Raw genomic sequence first — 22550 nt, forward strand, 5'->3', positions numbered from 1 at the left:
TGCAAAGTCCTGCAGTGCTATCAATGCTCGATATCTGATGCTTTGTTTTATCAAGCAGAATAAAATACTTCGCGCAGATCACACTACGGGATCAACAGTAACGCAGCATCCACAAAATGAGACTGCTCGCTCTTGAAGTACGTATAAAAAACTTGTAATCATAATAATAATAATAATACATACATACAATTTCTATAGCGCCGTTCTCCACTTTGATTAAATGCTTAAGGCGCTTTACAATAGGTACATGAAAGCAAACATTGAAAATACAAGTACATCACAGTAATAGAAGAAGATGAAGAAGCAGGAAAAAAAAGACATGAAAGTCTGTCTTCAAAAGACACTGGTCTTCAAAATGCACTGCTAAACAGATAGGATTTTAAATTACTCCTGAAAGATGTTATAGAGCTTGAGTCTTTCAGCTCACGAGGAAGTGAATTCCACAGTGTTGGTCCAGCGTGAGCGAAAGCACGTTCCCCCCAAGATTTCCTAGAAAACGGAATATGTAAGAGACCTGAAGTTGAGGATCGAAGAGTTCGTGAAGGTTGGTATTGACGAAACAAACAAACATTGTAATCAGGAGCTGTTCCCTCAATAACATGATAAACCAAAAGAAGTATCTTAAACCGAATACGCTCCTGTACAGGCAACCAATGAAGACTCTTCAGGATAGGTGTGATATGACTGCGTTTACTTGACAAAGAAACAATATGTGCAGCGGCATTTTGTAGCTTTTGTAATTGGGTAATTTGCGAGTTTGGTAGATTGAAAAACAAACCATTACCAAGATCAAGGCGTGAAGAAATAAGTGCATGAACAATTTTTTCCGTCGCAGAGCGAGTAAAATACTTGCGAATAAAACCAATATTGCGCAATTGATAACGGACTGATTTAGAAATGTTGGTGATTTGATCGGACATAGCCATGTGAGAGTCAAACATAACACCCAGATTGCGACATGACTTTGACAGAGGAATATCATTACCTACAATCGAAATACAATTAATATCCAACTTATTCAAGTGAGATTTAGAACCAAAAAGGATAAATTCACACTTGCTGTGGTTTAGAAACAATGAGTTAGACCTCATCCAAGCATCAATATCAATGATGCAATTTTCTAGACAGCGCAGTGCATGAGATGCTTGGATTTGATGTGGTGGAAAAGATACAAAAACTTGTATGTCGTCTGCATATAGATGATACCGAACAGAATGCCTTTGAAATATTTTCCGCAGACCGATCAAATAGATAGAAAAAAGGGTGGGCCCGCCAACAGAGCCTTGAGGTACACCACAGCCTAATGGCTTTGAAGACGATGTGACACCATTCAAAAGAACAGACTGTGAATGGTGTGATAGGTATGATTTAAACCATTCGAGAGCTTGTCCCTGGATACCCAAACTTCTAAGTGTATTGACAAGAATTCTGTGATCTACAGTGTCGAAGGCCGAAGACAGATCCAACAAAATCCGGAATCCATTTCCCTTAAAATATAACTAGAAACATTTATCAAAAGGGTCTCCACACTATGGTGAGGGCGATAAGCCGACTGTAAAGGATCGAATAGACCATGTTCCAGCATATAGTCTGAGAGTCTCGAAAACACAACTCTCTCTAAAATCTTGAACAAAAATGAAAGATTGCATACAGGACGATAACTTGTCAATGATTCCTTATCCTCAGCAAAACAGGTTTAGGTCCAAGTTGAGGTATTCAGGGGTTTGGACATTAACATGATGGTTACGTAAGAGAAAAAAAACCCAACTGTTTGAGGACTGCCAAAAGTAAAGAAGAACTGCTTGTTGTCTACTGCTATTAAAGGATCATGTCTACTGTTATTAAAGGATCACGCTATACGATATCATGACCTTTGTCATCATATTAAACATCATTTGAGGGAAGCTAAAGATGATGGACAATCTACCGTAACATGCTGAAACAAGAATAATTTCTAACTTTTTCCACCCGTAGACAGCGCTCCATTTCCAAAAATCAAAAGTCATTATTCATCCACAACAGCAACTTCAAGAATGCAACAAGATTTAAAAAAAAAATAAAGACAACCACAAGAAGAACAAAATTCTGAAATACACCAGAATCGGAATGGCTTTGAACTTTCCATCCGTTGGCAGTCTCCATCTACAAAATGTCACTTACCCACAAAAGGACAAAACAAAAAAACAAAACAAAACACAACACAACACAAAAATAATTGGGGTTACAACAAGATCACAAAGATTCAAGAGTTAACATTGTTATTATGCCATAATATAAGATCTACCTGTTTAACATGTATGTTTTGAGGTCCTTTTGATGGGTATTAGCTTTGGGAGCTAGTAAAAAATTCCACAAAGAAACCCCGGTATGTGTCCTTATGAAAGTGAAGTATTAAATGTTAGATTATATAAGCCTAATTTACGTCAGATAAATCATGTTTACTACTTTTTCTAGTTTTGCAGATGTACATCTGGGCCCAATATCATACAAAGTTGATATGATAGCAACTCTTGCTGGAGTGGGAATTGCCATGGTAATGACAAGAATCCAGCTTCCTGATTGGCTGTTTCCATGAGAAGTTGCCGTTCCAGCAAGAGTTACTATCGTGACATGCTTTATGAAATGGGGCCTTGTCATTAAATTTAAACAAACTAGAAAACATCTCAGGTTACAAACTCGTTTTTTTTTGCTTAACAATTAAAGGCATTATTTACCATTTGCAGATGAAACAAATACCCAGCTTTAGTGCTTCAAAATACACTCAGCAAAAAAAAAAAAAAAATAAGAAAGTTAAATGCTTTTTCCATTTCATAATTTTCACAGAAGACTTTGATGAAAATCAATATATTATATACCATATTAAGGGTAATTTGATTGGCTATCAACCTAGTAGGTAGATATAAAGAGAAACTTTACGCTGGAGTGAACACATTCGTTTTTGCCACAAAAGGCACAAAAGTAAAAATTACAAAAATTGACACATTGTCTTTCATTTGCAAATGCCCTTTAAGATAACATTGATAACAAAAGACCAGTTTAACATAGTAAGAGACATAAATGAAATAGCAAAAATAGATTTTCGTTCTCTTTATCTCTTCATAACCTCAAACAAAATCAAAGTAGGGAATAAGAATAAGAATAAGAAAAAGAATGAGAATTTTCTGACAACTCAAACTTCAAATGGCAGAGGGGATTAGGGCACATCCTATCTGAGCAGAATATCATCATTTCATTCATTCAGTTTAGTTATCTAAGAATTCATGAGACAAAGCAAGAACCGAAATAATATAATTCACAATTGTTTTTTCCCTAATTTGAGAAATCAATTCAAATCATACCATTTTTGTCAATATAACTTCTTCTCTCATTTCATTTGAATGTTTAATTGGCAGAAAGTTCTTCATTTTCCTCTATTATTTTTAGCCTTTATTGATATTTTAGGCTTCAAAGATATTAGATAAAGAGGTATATTTTTGCAACTGAATTCATGTTTTTATTGTGTTAAATTTGTCTTTTGTTCTTATTGTTTCACAGAAGAGCATTTACACATGAATAACAACTTGATAATTTTTGCAATATTTACTTTTGTGCCTTGGAAGAGAAAAACAAAGGTGTTCTTTCATGTGTAAAGTCTCCTCTTTTATTGACTTACCAAAGTGATAGCTAATAAAATTACCTTTCATATTGTAAATAGTATATTTAGCCAAAAATTCTATGAGAAATATAACTTGGAAAAGTGTTCACTTTCTTTTTTTCTGAGTGTATAGTTCAAAAATGTGAGTTAGGGATAGGAACAACCAATGTAAAAATTTGAATCAGCATAATCAATGTTCAATAATCAATGTTAAGTACTGTTGAATATACAAAATGTAAACAATAGTTATAAGAAAGATTGTAAACTAAACCGTTCACAGTTGTGGTTTATTGAGAAAATTTGGATATCTCCTTATATTTCAGGCTTTATTGCAGAAATTGTATATGTGAGGATGTTTGTGATAGAACTGACCTACACATATGCATCAAATGTGATATCTCAAGCATTGTTTTATCACTACTCACAATGGTAAACAATACCTTTAATGTCATACTTGCTCAGGTAAAACACGTGCAAGCATTCTTTTTCACAAACATGCGCTTTGATGTAAATTTGTGCACTATTGACTCTGATGAGTCTCTGCCAATACAGCATTACAGTGATTCAGATGGCATGAGTTAAACTTTCATACGACAGTTTCGAAATCGCCATGGGTAGAAGAGTAAAAGCTCAAAGCGACTGTACAGTACTGGTTGAGGTGGGGATTCGTGTTTTGAACATTCCTAAGTGAGATAATGAGAAACCTCTTATAAAAATACGAAAGAGCATGTAATTTTACGAAGGATTCGACGTTTATTTCATGAAAATTGGTTTTCAAATGGCTGAAATATAAAAAAAAGAGTGATAATAATAACAGGCGACAGGCCACGCCTTTTATTAGGATCTCTTTGTTTGACCTTGTTTTTTGGATATCTCAGCCATTTCAAAACCGCTTTTCATCAAACAAACTTTTGATACCCCTTAGAATTGCATGCGCTTTGTCATCTCATAGAGTGGTTTCTGAATATCTCGCAAAACGTTAAAAGCTAGATCCTCACCTCAACCAGAACTGTACACACCCTCTAATATTCATCATAATACTGCAGCATTTCTCAAAGTTATCGTATTCAGCATCCGTTCATAAAACCTATCTGTTTATTTTCTTTTTCAATTTAAATTATGATCCGTACAGACCCATAGAAATCGTGTACATTCTACTATGGAGCCAGTGTTACAGGTTCTTACTGTTAACAAAGGTACATCGTTCAATGTCATCTTGTCATAGTCAATTTCTTTATAGCCACACCACTTTGACAATTTAAGTAACCCATCGTTCTGATTTTGATTTTATTCAATTCATAATGGAAAAATAAACCATTCTAGAAATTTGAAATAAATCAATAGTAAAAACACAAAATATCAATGACTCCATTTGGGATCCCTGAGCAACTAGCTGCTCTAAGTTAGATGAATAATTATCAATTTTTGTGAATAGGGGTGATTTTTGGAGTGTTTTGAAAGTAAAAACAAAAAAACTAGCTGCTCTGAGTTAGATGAATAATTATCCACTTTTGTGAATAGGGGTGATTTTTGGAGTGTTTTGAAAGTAAAAACAAAAGCTGTGATGTTAGACTGTATTATTTAGAATGCATTCAAGTAAATGAATTATATTGACATAAGACACCATCAGTCATTTTCACAACGTCATACTTAAATCCTTAGCGCAGTGATTAAAATGTACTCCTTTGTATAGCTGCGAAGCAATGTTGACTATACAGAGTGAACACAGAAACAGAGTGTTGAAATGAATGATACTTTAATAGATTTTATGATTACACCTATTAAAAAAGAGTTCGGGGACTAAATTAAACTACTGCGATATAGGATAGTATGTATGTTAGCTGAAGATCTAAAGTCTTTGTTATAAATTATGAAATGCGACGGTCAGGCTGACGATATGGACCTTTACTCTGCACCAAGAGACCAAAAATACACATTATTTTCCTTTCTCTTAGTATAAGATAATAAGTATCGTGAGTATTAAAGTAAAGTACTTGAAAGATCACTATGTCAAAACGAATCAAGGACAAGATGTTTGACCCTGATACTTCTTGAATTCTCTTCGCCATGACTCCATCTCCTGTCTCCATGTCTCGTAGCTCTCGCGCCATGCCCTTTCATCTTCACCTAGGAGATCTTGTTGTAGTTTGTTTGAAGGGAGAGTATTAAACATGCAAGTTGATTTCATTATGGCGGCATCATTCACATTATTCCTTCAGCAATTCTTATCACATGCATTTTCTTAAACGTCCTCTCTTATACACTACGTTTCATTTTGGTAACATTGGTAACAATTGACGTTGTCAACAGATTACGGTAAATGCAGTGAAGTAGATTGATGCACATTGTATGTGTCAAACCTCATTTGTGACGCATCCATCAACTGCATAGAACTATCTAATAAACTTAACTAATTGAAGACGGTTAAGTCCAGCCTCACTTCTCGATTCCATGACATGACTTAATATCTGTTTCCTGAAATGATTGCTTGTAAAGGAGCGGAAAGGATGACCAATCTTCGAAGCAATTTAGGATAGAGATAGAAATATTCTGGGAATAAGGGTTTTGGGCTGTGTTGCAGTAAGGTGGACCAACAGTTACTATAAAAGCGCTCCTCTGTAAAGGCATAATACCGCGTAATATAGAGTATGTAGCTCATGTTTAATGCAGTTTGCCCTTCGATCACAGCAATGACCAGCAAGTAATAATTTGTCAAAAAACGAATTCCATATAGAGACGTGCACCAACGCGCATATTGCAATACAACCAGTAAACCACATTAAGAACAATGCGATGTAGCCTGGATAATTCCTTGTCACATTATCATTATTGTAAACTACAGTTGTGGTATGATAAGAGCGTTATTATTGCTAACATGAAGTGGGTCATTTCAACCGAGATACCTGAATACAGATTCAACTGACCATTAGAAGCAGACAGTGATGGGATGTGATGATTCCACAGGTTACACTGTCTGGCCCGTATTGCTCGTCCCTCCCCCATAGACAGAGAGATTTCCTTGTAACGCAGTTCGGGAATGGTGAAGACTGGCCAGTCTTCCGGTCCCTCTCCTCGAGTCCCGTCTTCTGATGACTGGCTCGGATCGCTAAAAGCATTAATGCGTATACCGATTTATATATTGTGATGTGCCTTTGTTTGAATATTTTTCTTTTAATGAGAAGGAGTTAGGTACATTACATTATCAGTGTCATCATGAATTTTGAATTTTGAATTTTGAATTTTGAGCATTTTCCAACATACTTGTGGATTGCCATATGGACGTTATATTGATCTCAGAATAGCTGTGGTTGACAGAAGCGTTGGATTTGTTTGGCTTGTTCTCTTTAACTAGTCAACGGTGGAACGTCCCACTGTTTACCTCTAGATATGTTTCTGTTCGCATTTTGTCTTTATTCTCAGACAAAGCAAATCATCAATACATAGACCATGAGAAGATATTACGAGGAGGGGGTACTTTTTAAATACAAATAGTTAAACTGAAATTGCATGGGGCCAAAAGTGTACCCACAAATATCCCTAAGTGAATTTTTCTCTGCAGTGTCAAAATAAAATTGTAGAAATGTGTTGCGACACGGATTGTCGCCCCTACACGGATTGTCGCCTCCTGCTCGGGGCGACAATCCGTGACGGGCGTTGGCGGCACGGATTGTCGCCCCCGTAACGGATTGTCGTCTGGCGACAATCCGTGACAAGGGCTGGCAACACGGATTGTCGCCCGCCCTCGAAGCACATTTTGCTGGGTAATATCGTTCTGGACATAGTCATTGAAATAACACATAACTTACATGGCTACATCCATGCAAACATGCCATGTAAAAAGTCATGGTGAGGTTTCAAGGAAGTGTGTATGTGCGTGTGCACATGATAATTTAGTGTCCGTTTGTGCGTGTGTGTGTGTGTGTGTGTGTGTGTGTGTGTGTGATGGAGCGCTGCGGGTGTTGTGGGAATTTGTCGCTTGAATGTTTCGTTCCTATTATCTCCTGCGTGCTATATGCAACAGTCACACAGTGCTTTACGATGGGTTACGTACGCCGCGGATAGATGCGGATGAGTGGACGCAGGGGGACGCAGCATGGACGCAGGCATCCGCAGGGACGTATGTAGACGTAACTGTCCGTAACTCGTCTGTCAAGAAACGTAAAATGAAGGCGGCAAACCTGCGAAATTTTGAAATGTTCAAATTTCGCAGAGGGACTCCACGGACGCAGACTTACGGAAGGTAACCGTAACCAAGCGTAACTACCCGTAACTGAACGTAATTCTCCATAGCTTGAACGCAGACCATCAGCAATACATGTTTTTACCTCCCTTCCGTTTGCGTTCGTTTACGTCCACCGTAAGTATTCGAAATCAACCGCAAGTTAACGTATCACAACACTTTCGTCCGCTTACGGATATTTGCGGAGAGTTACGGATGCTGTACACGATTACGTCCTTCGACGTTTTCTGTTTTCCACTCGCAGGGGAGCACAGAGACGCGTGGGAAGCCACACAACTCGTGTTGCCAGGCTGCAGCGCATTTACCTAAAGGAATGTTACAACACACTCGGAGCGGTGGAGAGGCAGAACCGCAAAGTCAAGTTACTAAATTTCTCCCACATATGGTCATTTTAGGTGGCACCCATATACGCATGACAACGCTTGACCACTGGTGCTGAACATTTTTCCTTGTACTATTTGAATGTATATTTTTCGAAACTCGGAAAGCAATTTTGGGTTGGGGATGAGGTGACAGCATTTTTTCACTTTTCTGGCCGGGAAGATGTGGGACAGCGATAAACGATATAAAATGAGCACGAATTTAGTATTTCCCTATAGTCTTACCCACTTTACGCTCCATGGATATTACTTTTTTTATATATTGTATTTGGGTGTGGGAGGGGTGTCCGAATGTCCTAATGATTTTATTTTCTGGAAATGTAATAGGCTTTGCTTTATTATAACAATCTCCTTAACATAACCCAGAAAGTCATGAATATCGCTGCACAATGACAGCGTAACCACAGTTTGTCTATTCCATGGCTGTAAGTAATATTTTCCTACTCTGTTTAACTTATCGATCTAGATAGTATTCTATGTGGTATAATTATGTTATTTAGTCTTTACATTTATGATGTTTATCCATATTTGAGATGCACAAATACAATTTAAACTTCAAGTTCAAACTTTCATATATCTTTCATTACTGTAAAGCAAATCAAAGAAATGCAAAAACTTTTCACAACTTGTACGTAAATTCAATTTCAGTTTTCCTCAGTGTACAATGTAAGACAGTCCAATATGTGATAGATTTGCTGTCATAATACATTGACTTGGCAGGGATCGTCATATTGTACATAATTATTTATAACAATCTGTAACTATCCGAAAATATCCGCAACTCTCCGTAAATAGTCGCAACTCTCCGCAAGTGTTCCGAACTATTCGGAAGTTTATGCAAGTTGAAAGAACAAAATCACGAGCCAATTCGTAAGAATATCCTCAAGTAGACGCAAGTATCCGCATTTGGTCGCATCTCTCCGTATCGCCCGTTTCCCGTATGTTTTGTAAAAATGCTCTGGTGACAGCGGGAGATCCCCGGGTGTCCGCAGAAAAAAAAAAAAAAAAAAAAGACTTATTTGGACGTAACGCCGGACGCAGAGCATTATGTGACTGGGGCCTTACGTAGACACACGAACGCTCACACACAACACGCATACGTAGGGCCTACGTAGCCCACGAACACCAAACCCCTCAGATACTCATGCAGGCACAAAACTGCGCCCACAAACACGCACCATCACATACCCTTTGATATACACATACTAAGTACGCCACTATATACCACATACACACGTAAGCATACAGGCACACGTATACACACAGACAAACAAACCACTACCACTATACAACCACCACACATGCACAGTTTCTACATATTGTATTATTATACTCCAAACACACACACATACACATACACACACACACACACACACAACAATACGGAAACCCATACACAAGTCACTTATTGTACGCACCTACAAATATCACATATCATGCAGCTCACAACAAAATACACACACACACACACACACACACGCATAACTTACCAGTCATACCCATCCCACCAAAGCTTAACACCGGAGGAACCACCCCGAGCCCGGGGCGACAATCCTTGACGGGGCGACAATCCGTGTCGCATCAAAATTTTTGACATCACGGATTGTCGCCTTCGAGGTCAAAAACTGGGAACTGCACAAGCGTCACGGATTGTCGCCAGACGACAATCCGTGACGGGGGCGACAATCCGTGCCGCCAACTCCGTCACGGATTGTCGCCCCGAGCCGGGGGCGACAATCCGTGTAGGGGCGACAATCCGTGTCGCAACAGAAATGTTTAAAGGCGAGCTAATATCTGACGAAAAAGCGTGAGAGTCAGGTTAAAAACGAAATGGGATATCAAAATTAAAGCGGGTCACACAACCAACAAACAACATTAAAATTTTTTACCCATATTTTGCAAAGTTTGTCCAGAATTTCATGACTCTGACGGACATGGCCTTTTCATCATCTGTCATGTTGTGTCCATGGATGTCTCGTAGCTGCTCGATGAAAGGCATTCCGAACACAAACATGAGCTCTTCCCCGTGTCCGGCTCCTATCCATGGTGTGAAAGGTACGATGTCACCTCGCTGAGAGTAGCTCCTGTGTGCAAATTTAAAGAAGGACGGAGGGGCGGTTAATATCGCAACCATGTTGAGACATGAGAACTTCTTGCCGACTGTCACATGTAACTAAAACTGATGACTATGACTTACGTGGCAGTCGGTTTGTGCGTCATGTAGTACAAGAAGACAGTGTCAGTAGCCTGAGAGTGGAACCGCAGGACTCTATCGTTGGCACAAGCAAATATGACGTCGCCCGCCATGTCAACTACGGAATTGAAGTAGTCTGCTCCGACGTCATCAGCGTGCGACCAGTCGACGTACTCTTGTGAGATGGCTGCCTGCACTAAGGCAGTGTCTTCTGTCGCAGTCATTAGAGAGTTCGTGAAATAGGTCATGTAGTATTCGAACATAGTCTTGTTCAAGTATGGAGGGGTGGGACTGCCTTGGTACTGCAGTAAATCTTCGTAGGGTAGAAGAGTTCCTTCATCTCGCCCGATACCAGCCATGATAGGTACGTGAGCAAACTCTGCTTCTTGATAGAGAGTGAACGGAGATGCCTCTAGGAATCGACCATCAGCATAAATCGTGTAGGAACCATAAATCTGTCAATGTACATAATCACGAGAATATAGAAATTGTTAATTTCGACACTTATGGGGGAGAAAAGTACATGTATGTATTGTACTAGACCTTTTCTTTATTTACCTCCCTACATTCCCGACCCATCTCTCATATTCTAGTTTACATGTTTTTTCTCTTCAAAAAGTGTACAAACGAATTTGCTGAAATTCAGGTACAAGTAAAAAAAGAAAAAAGAAAAGAAAATAAACAAACAGACGAAGCAAGGACAGGATCCTTCTTATTCCAATCTAAGTTTTTTTTTTTTTTTGTCATTTTACCGTTCAGTGGGCCTCACAGTATATGGGCGTTGTACATGAGTGAAAGAAGACTGACTGTTGTCATATAGAATAAGGGAATCATCTTAGAGAGTATCTCACATTTTAGGCCTATAACACTATAACATGAGCAAAATCTATGCAAGTGGCGAGAATGCACTGAAAACAAGTCCTAAAATCAATCCTTGTATATTGGGTTTACACAGTGCAATTTGTGCGATGGATAGTGATACGTGCCTTGCATAAAAAATATAGATAGCTACCTTATCTGCAGAACGTCGTAGATCATCTGCAGGCTTGGCTCTCAGACACTCAACCATGGTAGTCGAGTTGGTCATATTACATCCCATGGCTAGTGCAAGGCTCGAGGCTTTATTTCTTTCCTTTGCCGTATCGTTACTGAAGGCCCAAAAGGCAAGCGCACTTCCACTCTGTAGCACATTGTATAACATATTATATATAATAAACATTGCAATTGTGTATATTCAAGAATGAACGAATTTTGCGTCAAACATATTGTAACAACAAACAGTTGATGAATACAAGGATGAATAGTGGTGGCATTGATAAAAACAGCGAGTTAAAAGTTAATACAAATGTTAAGCATAACTCAAACCTGCATAATGGCCTGGCTGAACAATCCTCGGCTCTGTTTCGACAAAAGGTGGTAGTTGACGCTCGATGAACCGGCACTTACTCCAAATATGGTTATTCGATTCGGATCACCGCCAAATGCTGACAATAAATTCAAGGGAAAACATGCACTTATCGTAACAGGACTGTAAATACATAATTCTCTTTCAATATTTGAAAAGCAGCGTTCGAAAAGGCAAAACCATTTTTGCAATTATTACAAATGATATGATATTAAGTTCTGCTTATACATTGTATATGATTCTCTCTGTTTATTTGATGGAAATGAAAATAGATTTGAGCATTGAACCGCTCTTTCAGTTGCCATTCTTGGTCTGTAAATTTTGATAGGAAGATCAGCAAGGAAAGAATAGAATGTTTGCTTAGGAGAATAAATACTTTTCATTGCGTTGATTTTTACAATGTTGTATACGAGAACAATTTTGTCTCTTGCCAATTCGATATTCTGTCTGTTTCAAGACATCTAGCACAGATTACTGTAAAAGCTCTGTTCTAATCAAGTTGATTTGTATCCACACTTCTCGTCTCACTACGAGCTAGGTGCAATCATTAAGCAGTGTGAATTTATGAGAAATTAAATGAAGTCACATTTATGCTGAAAACTAACATATTCCAACAAAAAGGTTGTCAAACTATAGTGCATAAGTATATTACCTTTGATGTTGTCTTTGACCCATTCTAAGGCCATTTGCTGGTCAAGCATACCAAAGTTCCCTGATGCTTCGTCATCTCCTGTACACGGATATCATGCTTACGTCAACACGGCTCGAGGAGAGGAAAAGTGAGGAATGAAAACATTGCAACTAGCGTTTTCCCTCTCCAATAGTTTATACACGTGTGAAAGTATGTTTGCTTATTCACATGCGGACGAAATGCCTGTTTGACACTCGAAAGCTGTTCTTCTTTTTTTTTTGCGGCAAATCCATGCGTAAATCACAACAAAATTAAGACATCTACAGCAACACCACGGTATGAAAGAACATGATAATAAATCCTTTAAAACATGGAGGCCTGTGACAATAAAGAGAACGTGATAATCAAGATCATTCTAGCGCATAATCCAAATTGACATTATTAAAGTAAGAACATGTGATACAACAATAATGAGAACAAAAATGAATTAGGCGGTAACAAATTACGATAAAGTGAAACGAGTGAAAAGCAAATGTCCCGGAATCAAGTGCAAATGGATACAGGCAACGAAAAGTAGAAATGTGGGCTGTTGGCGGACCTTAAAGTGATTTCAGGTTGTTTTCTGTAACAGTTTAGACAATGATTGTGGCTCTGAATTCGATCGGATGATTTATATCAAGTCATATAAACGTACGTCATGTACAGTTTCTCTCTCATGTTCTGTCCTGTGGCTTTTTCTTTTTGGATTTGATTTTCGCAATGCATATATGGTGATGTACTCAATTTTCGACATCAGAAATGTTGTGACTATATTATGTAACAGTCTGCAGCGAAGATTACTATAATTTCCTCTTTTCTGAAACTGGTCGACTTCAATGGTACACAATAGAAACACAATTCTCTTAGGCGTCCTTTTGAAATGACTTGCGGTCGATTGAGTTTCCTTGATACTAAATGGTTGAGCAGTTTGATTTTTCTACAACAGTTAAGAAGAGTTCAGCTGAAGTTTTTACAATAACAGGTACGTACCTTAAAATCAAAATTGTTATTGCCTGTCGACACGCTTTACTTCATGCAATATTTCGGACTTTTCCTTTCAGAAATACAAGTTCTTTGTGTTCTGAAACTCCTTTGTTTCCACACCTGGGAATCTTAATTGTGATTTGTACCTACGCATTTAGATGATAGGCATAATCAACGTGAAGAATATTTGAAAAGAAAACAATTACATGTAAAATACACAGCTTGTAGATTCTTCAAGATTTCTGCAAAATTGACAATGATTGATAACTTCCATTGTATGGACACTCCATTTTCAGCTACCCCGACAAATTTCTTTTTGTGGATGTTTACTACTTTCTGTTTCTGGACAAGTCTTCAAATCAATAACGTTTCTGTGACAAATCCAAAGTCACTTTTGTTTTCCAATAATCGAACTGAATGCTTTGAGGTTGTTGTTTGTTTTTCTATCTTTGAAGTTGCGAGTATCTAAAAAAACAAAAAACAAAAACACATACTTGTAAGCAGTAGGATTGGTTCTTGTAAACAATATAGCGACTTTACTTACCTGTGGTAAATTGTGAAAATATCCCAAGTCTGTAATTGAGGGTGACAAGAATGACGTCACCTACAGCAACCAATGGCAGTCCATAGAAGTCCCACGTCATAGCGGTACCCATGATATATGACCCACCATGGATCCACACCATCACGGCTGTATTGAGAGGCTGGAAAAGTCCAAATTATATCCAAGTTAAAGGCCCTGTCCCATAACCGTTTAACAATTCCGTCTTTAAATCCCGCCTAAATATTTAAGTCAGACGATGTCAGACGAAGGCCATCCATATTTCTTTCTTTTTTTCATCATGGAAGGTACATAGGATACATGGCATATACTGTTCAAATACGTCTGGCAAACGCCCTTAAGGAGCCAACATCGAACGCCTAAGTATAGTCTTCTTATGACATGTATGAAGAACGATTTGAGCTGAAAACACATCGGAATTACGCCCACGTCTGGCAACATCCAGTTTGCGTCTCATGAAAGACCAAGCTCCGTCCATGGCCCCATTACAACAGTCCACAAAGCTCGTTTTAAAATTAAACATTTGAAACATTATCATCTCGAAACACTGTTGTGTTTGGAATACAATCGCACTTCATTTCATCATGCCAACTAAGAAAATGGGTGCGTTAGGCAGTGGGCCAAAGCCTTCTAAAGCCAGGTGATCGAGCTTCGAATTCCTCCTCCCAGAGAAAACATCTTCAGACTCAGATGCCCTAGAGGTCCCAGAGGTGGTCCCATGAGCAGGCATTTCAGAGGAACTACAGTAGGTCCTAGATGTCCCACAGGAGCATGTCCTCACACCAGAAGGATGGACACCAATCATCATCACGTGAACTCAGAGAGGTCCAAAGAAGAATTTGGAGGGGCCTCCAAGCCAAGAGACCAGGAGAGAAAGAGGCCATTGTAATGAGAAGGTCCAAGAAAAGAGTCACATCTGGCACCTGAAGACCTCAAGATCAAAGATTTCCACCCGTCTGGCCGTTGCTCAGGAGTCTGTTTCTCTTATCTCCTCTCTCCTTTTACCTGCGTTTTAGCCGTGGTTCAGACGTTGATAGACGTTCCACTTCAATTCCCTTATCCATCCGTTCTACAGTCAGACCATTACAAGAACTACCTCTTGCCTAAGATCGGACTTGTTCATTTATTGCATTAATGATTCGTTGCCATTATTCAACTATTTCCTTGCCGGTTTTTTACCGTTCCGTATAAATTATGTTCCATGGCTAGAGGCACACCGAGCTGTCCGCCTGCCCTAAAGCCATAACCTACAAAAGTGTAAAACCCAAAAGGTTTCCACCCGAGTAACGGTAAAAACGAAAAAACAAACAAACAAACAAACAAACAAACACGAAATAAACAGACCCACCAGAACCTTGATATACCCAAATTTGGCCGTTCCAAACTGTGTATGGGTCCAAAGTTTAAAGTGGCTATCACCGTCAAATTCATGGATCAATGAGAATTGGATGCTCTTGTCGAGACTCTTGGAGACTTTGGAACAGTCTACACAGTTCCAAAGTTAAACTCGCGCATCCAATTCTCACCGATCCACTTTGTCCTGTGCATCATTTGTATACTGATGTACCGAGCCTCCGAGGTTTACATGAACACAAGATGAAGAGAATAACCAGAGAGTAAACTGTGCCCAATCATCACACTGCGCCATACAACTTGTACGAGAAGATGAAGAGGCAAAAGTAGAGATACATAATAATGAATTGTGACCACATTGAAAAAAAAAAAAAAAACCTCCGTAAAGGACACCCAGATTTAATACACACAGATAGAAAGACCCCCCCACCCACTACACACCCACCCACACACACACACACACACACACACACACACACACATACATTGGCTATTCTCTACTAACCTTGGGATGAGGAGCATACACGTTGAGATACAAGCAGTCTTCGTCTGATGGCGGGTAGTATAGATGCGGTGCCTGCGAGCAGCTCGGGGTGAAGGAAGTGGCGTTCCACTCGCCTTCCCACGGAATCTTCTTCACAGGGGGTTCGAACCGTACTGGGACCTCAGCATACGGAATACCCTGAGTGAGGCCAGGTGATACACGCGTTGGGTATACAACTCACATGCTTCTTCATGTTGTGTCCGCTTGGTTTAATTTTCATTTGTTTTACTGTGCAAAACATATCACAGTGTATAAAATGATATCATTTAGAGATAGACATGCTGTTGTCTGCACGGGGACGATCGGGTTCCTGATCAACGATTAGCAGCATAAATTTGATGGCTTGTAATATTCACATACGTCATCTCGGTGTAACTTTATGAGTTGCATGTTATTGTTTAACAATATTATTCAACTACTAGCAAGCCTTTGAAAAATCATGAGTGCACTTACCAAATAGAGGTCTATCTCAGCGCTAACATTGATGAATTGATTTTCAGTAAACAGTTCTGTTTTTCCCATCACGACTCCTTCACTCACGTTCGTTCTTGGGTTGTCTGCATCACTCTTGCAAATACAGAACTCCATTATGAGAACAACTAAAACACAGGTGAGGATTCTGGTGTTCATTTTCCGTCCTTGTCTGCCCACAAACATAACTCCAGTGCAGATGTGTTTTTTGACTCGCATGACTTGATAGAGGTTCGACTGTAAGGCACGCTAAATTACATGTGATGTTATCAGAACAGCCATCATAAATCTTAGCTAACGACACAGAGCGACGGTGCTTGTACAAAGGTTATTTCATCACAATGTCTGTGAATCCAAAACACGTGTATTTTTAAAACAAATTTGAATAATGATAAACTGTTCAATCATTATTTAACGCCTTCAAATCCGATCTTTTATCGTTTATAAACTTCTTCATATGAAACCATTTGCCCTTCAATCGTTCAAGGGCAGAGAATTAAAAAGCTCTCTGAACAAAGCTTTTCTTCTAAATCGCATTCGGTCCCAAATAATACGTTATTCCGATAGAAGTAAAGCATGTTAAGTTATGGAGAAAATGTATGATATGAAGACACGTGCCTGCTAGCGAAGAGTGATTTGGGAAATCGCCACAGAATTGGTAGGCCTACACAATGAATGCCCTAACATCAGTCTTTCGCTATCTGATTGAATCCATGACGTTTCAGTATACGGTGAGTTAATAGCTCGGTCGGTATCGCGTCTACCTCACGATCCAAAGGACCCCGGTTGGATTCCCGAGTCCACATGAGCAATAATGTTGTTTGTAATCATACAGTCCCCTCTAGTAAGGGGCAAAACACTCTGTTCCTCGGATAGGACATAAAATGGGATCTCGTATGTGAGAGATTCACTACTAATGCACGTAAAAGTTTCCTCTTCATTTATTCATCACAAAGAGCAGCAATCATTTAGTTTGGAATTCTTTTTTTTTCTTTTTAGTCTTTTCGATAGTTTTGAATACAAATCAATTATGCAGAGTAAACTGGATTACTGAGGATTGACATAATAAAAGAAGCGTCTATTCAAATATTTCAGATCCGTTAAGATAGATCTCTACGTATTTTTTGTTACCTCGGATTAAATCATGTTTAATGCTCTCTGGATCGATTGTTATTAGTAATCATTTGAGCTGTAACAAAAGTTAACTTTCATACAGTGTTATAATTTTTACATACGCCCTGAACCTAAATAATACATAACTCTCCAAACATGTCCGTGCATATATGCACCCACTCTCTCTCTCTCTCTCTCTCTCTCTCTCTCTCTCGCCCGTGAACATGCTTTGATTGAACATGACTGTTTGTTTCATGTTTTGCTCACTCTCATGAACTCTCCTTTATTTTTGACTATTTCATTCTCAACTACAATGATGCACCTGTATAGTAATTATAAATGAATATCTCAGATAGTTCATGCTTGCTTATGTCTACTGTACAGTTACTATGATGTAGTTCATCATTGTATTTGTCTTGTTTTGAGATTTTTTGTTGTATGTATGAATTTGTTAACAGTTCTGTTACATTTATCGATTTTTTAAGAAGAACAGTCCTTGGACCAAATAAATGAATGAAATGAAACCTCAGTGTCTCATTTACAGTAAAGATTGACGCATTGATAACATTCAATAAAATTCAATTCGATTTCATTGTCTATTTCTAGGAATTTGTTTTTTCCGTACAAAATATAAAAGCCCACATAGGATGCATTCGTACAAGATACATGTATTGATTGATGAAATACGAATAACGGAACAATACTAGGTGTATATCAGATCAACATCGGAAGTACGTGACACTAGTGAAAGTTTTGAGCTGTCCTGAATCAAATTTGTAAAGCCTGCACTGGCTCATAAAACAGTCTCCAAAGAAAATATACTCAGAAGAAAATAAATGCTCGAACTGTACAGAAACGAGAATAACCTTCTTTTATTCTCTTATGACCAATAATATGACAAGTACTAACGAGGAGGGAGAAAGTGAAAAACAAGAATAAAAAAGAACTTGACCTGTCAACTCACATCGAGTAATAAGAAGACACGGTCTAAGGATCAACTATGAGTCATGACGACTCTATTTATATGTGTGTTTACAGCTTGAAGCAAACTTTTATCATAATGTAAAGACAAAAGCTAAGATGCTTATTGTCAGAGAAGACGGGACAGTAGACAGATCATAATGTATTAATGTCTGTACGAATGTGCCTGTCTTTAATTTGTGTGCATATCATTGTTTCACGTTGCAATTGACCAGGAAACAAAACAGGCCTGCCCTATTCTCTTTCCTGAAGTTGTAAAACATAGAGCTAAGCTCCGAAGGATATGGAATAACCAGTCAAATCAGTCATAAGAATGTACTCCAATCGAGCACGTTACTATTATGCTTAGATTGATCACCATGATTTTCCCTCATGCTATATATTTGTTTTCTTTTGATGTAGTTGGTTTCCATGATTAGTAACCTCTCAGAATAAACGTGTGTGTGCGTATTTTTGTATAATTATGTTTTTAAGGCAATTAATGCGTATGTATGTGTCGGTGTGTGTTAAGGTGTATCTGTGAGTGTGTATGGGGTTTAACATAAAATATATATATAAGAATCGCATTTTTTTTTTGTTACTAAAGACGTTTACATTCAGTGCCTATGGCACTAGTTTACATAATATTTATGTAGTCTATAAAGCACAGTTCTCGAACCACATTCAATAGTATCCACCTTAAGTTACAAAACTATGCAAAGGAAATGCATGTTGAAAAGAAAATGCAAAAAAAAAAAACTTATCAGAACATGAAAGATTGATACGCAACAAACCTTCATTCACCTGTAACTATAGCTATATGTAACTTATATCTGCACTGTCTAGTAATGAAATCAGGCGCAACATCATCGATCATCGTGAAACAGCCTTTGTTTGAAATACGTCTGATCACACCATGATACCATTCTATAATTATCATCATGCAAAAGAAGATTTCATGTTAACACCATCTCTAAAGGAGAATGAATCCCAAATATATGTAAATTGACGAATTCACCAATATTAGTGGAAGACACCAGCGAGCTTTGAGAATAACCAGACAATTATTTTATTCGTTGAAAAGTAAGTTTAGTCCTGCGAAAGCTGGATGAGAAGACTTCAACAGTTTGTGACGTCATGTACAACGTCATAAAGAAAATTCAACATGAATATTTTGCCTTTTCTAGCATAATAAAACATGCATTAGACATACATCTTTCAGAAAGCATGCAAGGAGAATATATTTACCTCAACATAATTACGACAATAACAAGTCGAGGGAATGCGAACTTTTCACAACGAATGAAATGTTAGGAATTTCTTTCTTATATTTTCCTTAATAACAGAGGTTATACATACGTGACCCCGCCTATAACCGAAATAATCGTCTCATCCAGCGATGACTGCACCGAAGTTGAGAAAAAAACAACAACATAACTTTTCAACGAATTGTCCAATTTTCCTCAAACCTCATTGATATATTTTACTAATTATTGCTTCATGTACTCAATCCACGGGTTTATTCGGGTTTTGATACCCTTTAATTAACAACTCAGTTTTCAGAAAGTCACTGGAAGGTGGAATCTTGGTACTTCTTGAATGCCTTTTGCCATTCATTGAGACTTGTCTCCCATTCCGTGTAACAAATCAAATCAAATCAATTCACAGGTTTAATTGGGTTTTAATCCCCAACTCAGTCATTGGCAGGTGGAATTTTGTTACTTCTTGGTACTTCTTTGGTACATCTTTGCCATTCATTGAAACTTGTCTCCCATTCCGCGTAACTCTCTCGCCAATCCTCATCTCCATGTCTTGCTGACCTGTGAAAGAGAAATGGCAAAAATATCTTCATCCCTCGAAAACTCTAGTCTCTAAGACACAAGGAACTAACACTGCCATTAGAAAGTAGAGGAATTTCAAGCAGAAACAATTAACAGAGCAGATTCCAGACGTTTCCAACCATCACAGGTGCCTGAAAATGAGATAAAATTCTTTATTTTTATTAACGTTTACATATATTTATCTGTCTAGCTTAGTATCAATTATCAATCAAATGGGCTACCTCTGTCTCGTTCTCGATAATCCTTTCCTTGCAATAAAGTTATGACGTTCACGACTTTTCTTTCTCATTTTCTTCTTTTGTTATCACATGGTTATAAGGAGTAAATTTACCGATGAATGTGACAAGCTCAGGGATGAAGACACTCAACAGGTGGCACTCTTTAGCTCTCAGTGCTCTTCCTTCGCCCAGTTCGAGATTTATCTCTTTGTAACGCAATTCTGGAATAGTGAAAGCTGGCCAGCTCATTTGTCCTTCCCCCGGTGTGGCGCCCTCACTTGAGAGACTTGGGTCACTGACAGAGATATCAGCAAAGCAACGAGATACATTACCTAGAAGATCACTCAGAGAACGCAGACCTCCTCCAAACAGCGCATTTCCACCCAAATTGAGATCTGTCTACACTATGTTATAGTCCTACATTCATGTCATCTCGATTATCACATTCCTTAACCAATGAAGAAACATACTCTCACTCTCGACCAGCCCGTACTCGCCGTACGCGACGGTATGCCAGTGTGTGGCCTGCGCCTGTGTATGTATTGACGATGGTCACACCACACGAAACACTATCTGCGTGAGCGTACTATGGACTCTCATCCTATGGCGACGCGATCGTCATACAAGGGCACTTCACGTATCCACAGTGTCAGTGACGTTCGCCATTGGCGATTGTTGAAAAAAACAACGAATGATGTTATTTTAATTCGTAATTCTCCGTACGGCATAATATGAGATCCCGCTTGCGCATGCGCCGACAATTCGCTCGCAATATGGCGCCGTTTCTAGTTTCTTCTCGCCGATCAGATTTCTAAATCTTTTTCAACCGCCGTTTTTACTCGACATCGACGTTACTTTGAGCTACTACGCTTTTTGTTGGATGTCAGTATGTATAGTTAAGCTGCGAAGCTGATTTGATTTCTTCCCTACTGTTTAGAGGAAAATTCTCGTCAGATTTTTCGGACTGATCAGCTCGCATGGACGCGAATACCGCAGCGGAGGTGAGGCCGGCACAGCCGCGCTCTGCCCCCGGAACTTCGGCCCAGACGCCGGCAAAGCCAGGCGCGGGCACGGACAGCACGAAGAGCAAACCGAGTGCGCCGCATTCGTTAGTGCCCACTGCAAAAGCGGGTGGAAGTAAAGGGAAAGAGAAATCTGGCAAAGGGAAGAGCATTTCTACCGCTACAGCGGGTTCTTCGGACATTTCTAGTATGGAGAAAAGACTTCAGAACCTGGAAGGTTTGCTAGCAAAAGTGATAGACCATCTCCCGTCTGACAAACGTACTCCCTCGCCTAGCGGCAGATCGGCTTCAAGCTCACGTCAGTCAGCCTCTGCGGGCCACGTTGCCCACTGCTCTGCCTATCAAGGAGGTGCATATGACTATGAAAGAGAGCATGACAGTGATTATGATCAGTACGATGAAGAGGGAAGTAGTTCTACTTTTTCTTTCCCCACAGGGGAACAGGAGATGGATCCGGATGCTAGTAGCGTGCCCTCTCTCGCCGCGAAATTTGCACGCCCAAATGAGATTGGGGAGGCTGTGGATGATAATGTAGCACATTCAGTAACATATATGCTCACTCACCAATTGGAAGAAATCTCCCTGGAAGAGACAGCCAAGAAATATCCCTCGCCAAACAACTGCAGCCTGCTTGATGTACCGAGAGTTAATCCTCCTATTTGGGAGAACTTAAAATCGGGCACAAAAAGCAGAGACTTGAAACTCCAGCGGGTTCAGCACTCTCTCTCCAGAGGCCTTGTTGCCTTCATGCGCACAATTGATTCCAAAGATATTTCAGAACAGCAGCAAGATGCTCTTGCTCTTCTCAGCAATGCTACGTTTGAACTGAGCTGCATCAGAAAACACCTCATCCGCCCTGACATGAATTCGCGATTCACGCATTTGTGCAAACCCTCAACACCAATTGGGAAATTTCTGTTTGGAGATGACTTGCCCAAACAAGTTAAAGACCTGCAAGA

General features: G+C 39.1%; 1 protein-coding gene across 1 annotated transcript; it reads right to left on the reverse strand.

The window, feature by feature from the left end:
• Window positions 1-5654: 5654 nt before the first annotated feature.
• Window positions 5655-20255, reverse strand: LOC140237807 (acetylcholinesterase-like). The gene is made up of 12 exons (XM_072317736.1): window positions 20233-20255; window positions 19920-19947; window positions 16420-16533; window positions 15928-16104; window positions 14052-14211; window positions 12506-12583; window positions 11814-11932; window positions 11461-11628; window positions 10452-10903; window positions 10144-10338; window positions 6559-6740; window positions 5655-5770 (listed from the first exon to the last, which is right to left on the reverse strand). The coding sequence occupies exons 1-12, from the start codon at window positions 20253-20255 to the stop codon at window positions 5655-5657; spliced, it is 1812 nt and encodes a 603-aa protein (XP_072173837.1).
• Window positions 20256-22550: the final 2295 nt, after the last annotated feature.

This window comes from Diadema setosum, chromosome 14 (genome assembly GCF_964275005.1).
Source record: "Diadema setosum chromosome 14, eeDiaSeto1, whole genome shotgun sequence".
Classification (NCBI taxonomy): domain Eukaryota; kingdom Metazoa; phylum Echinodermata; class Echinoidea; order Diadematoida; family Diadematidae; genus Diadema; species Diadema setosum.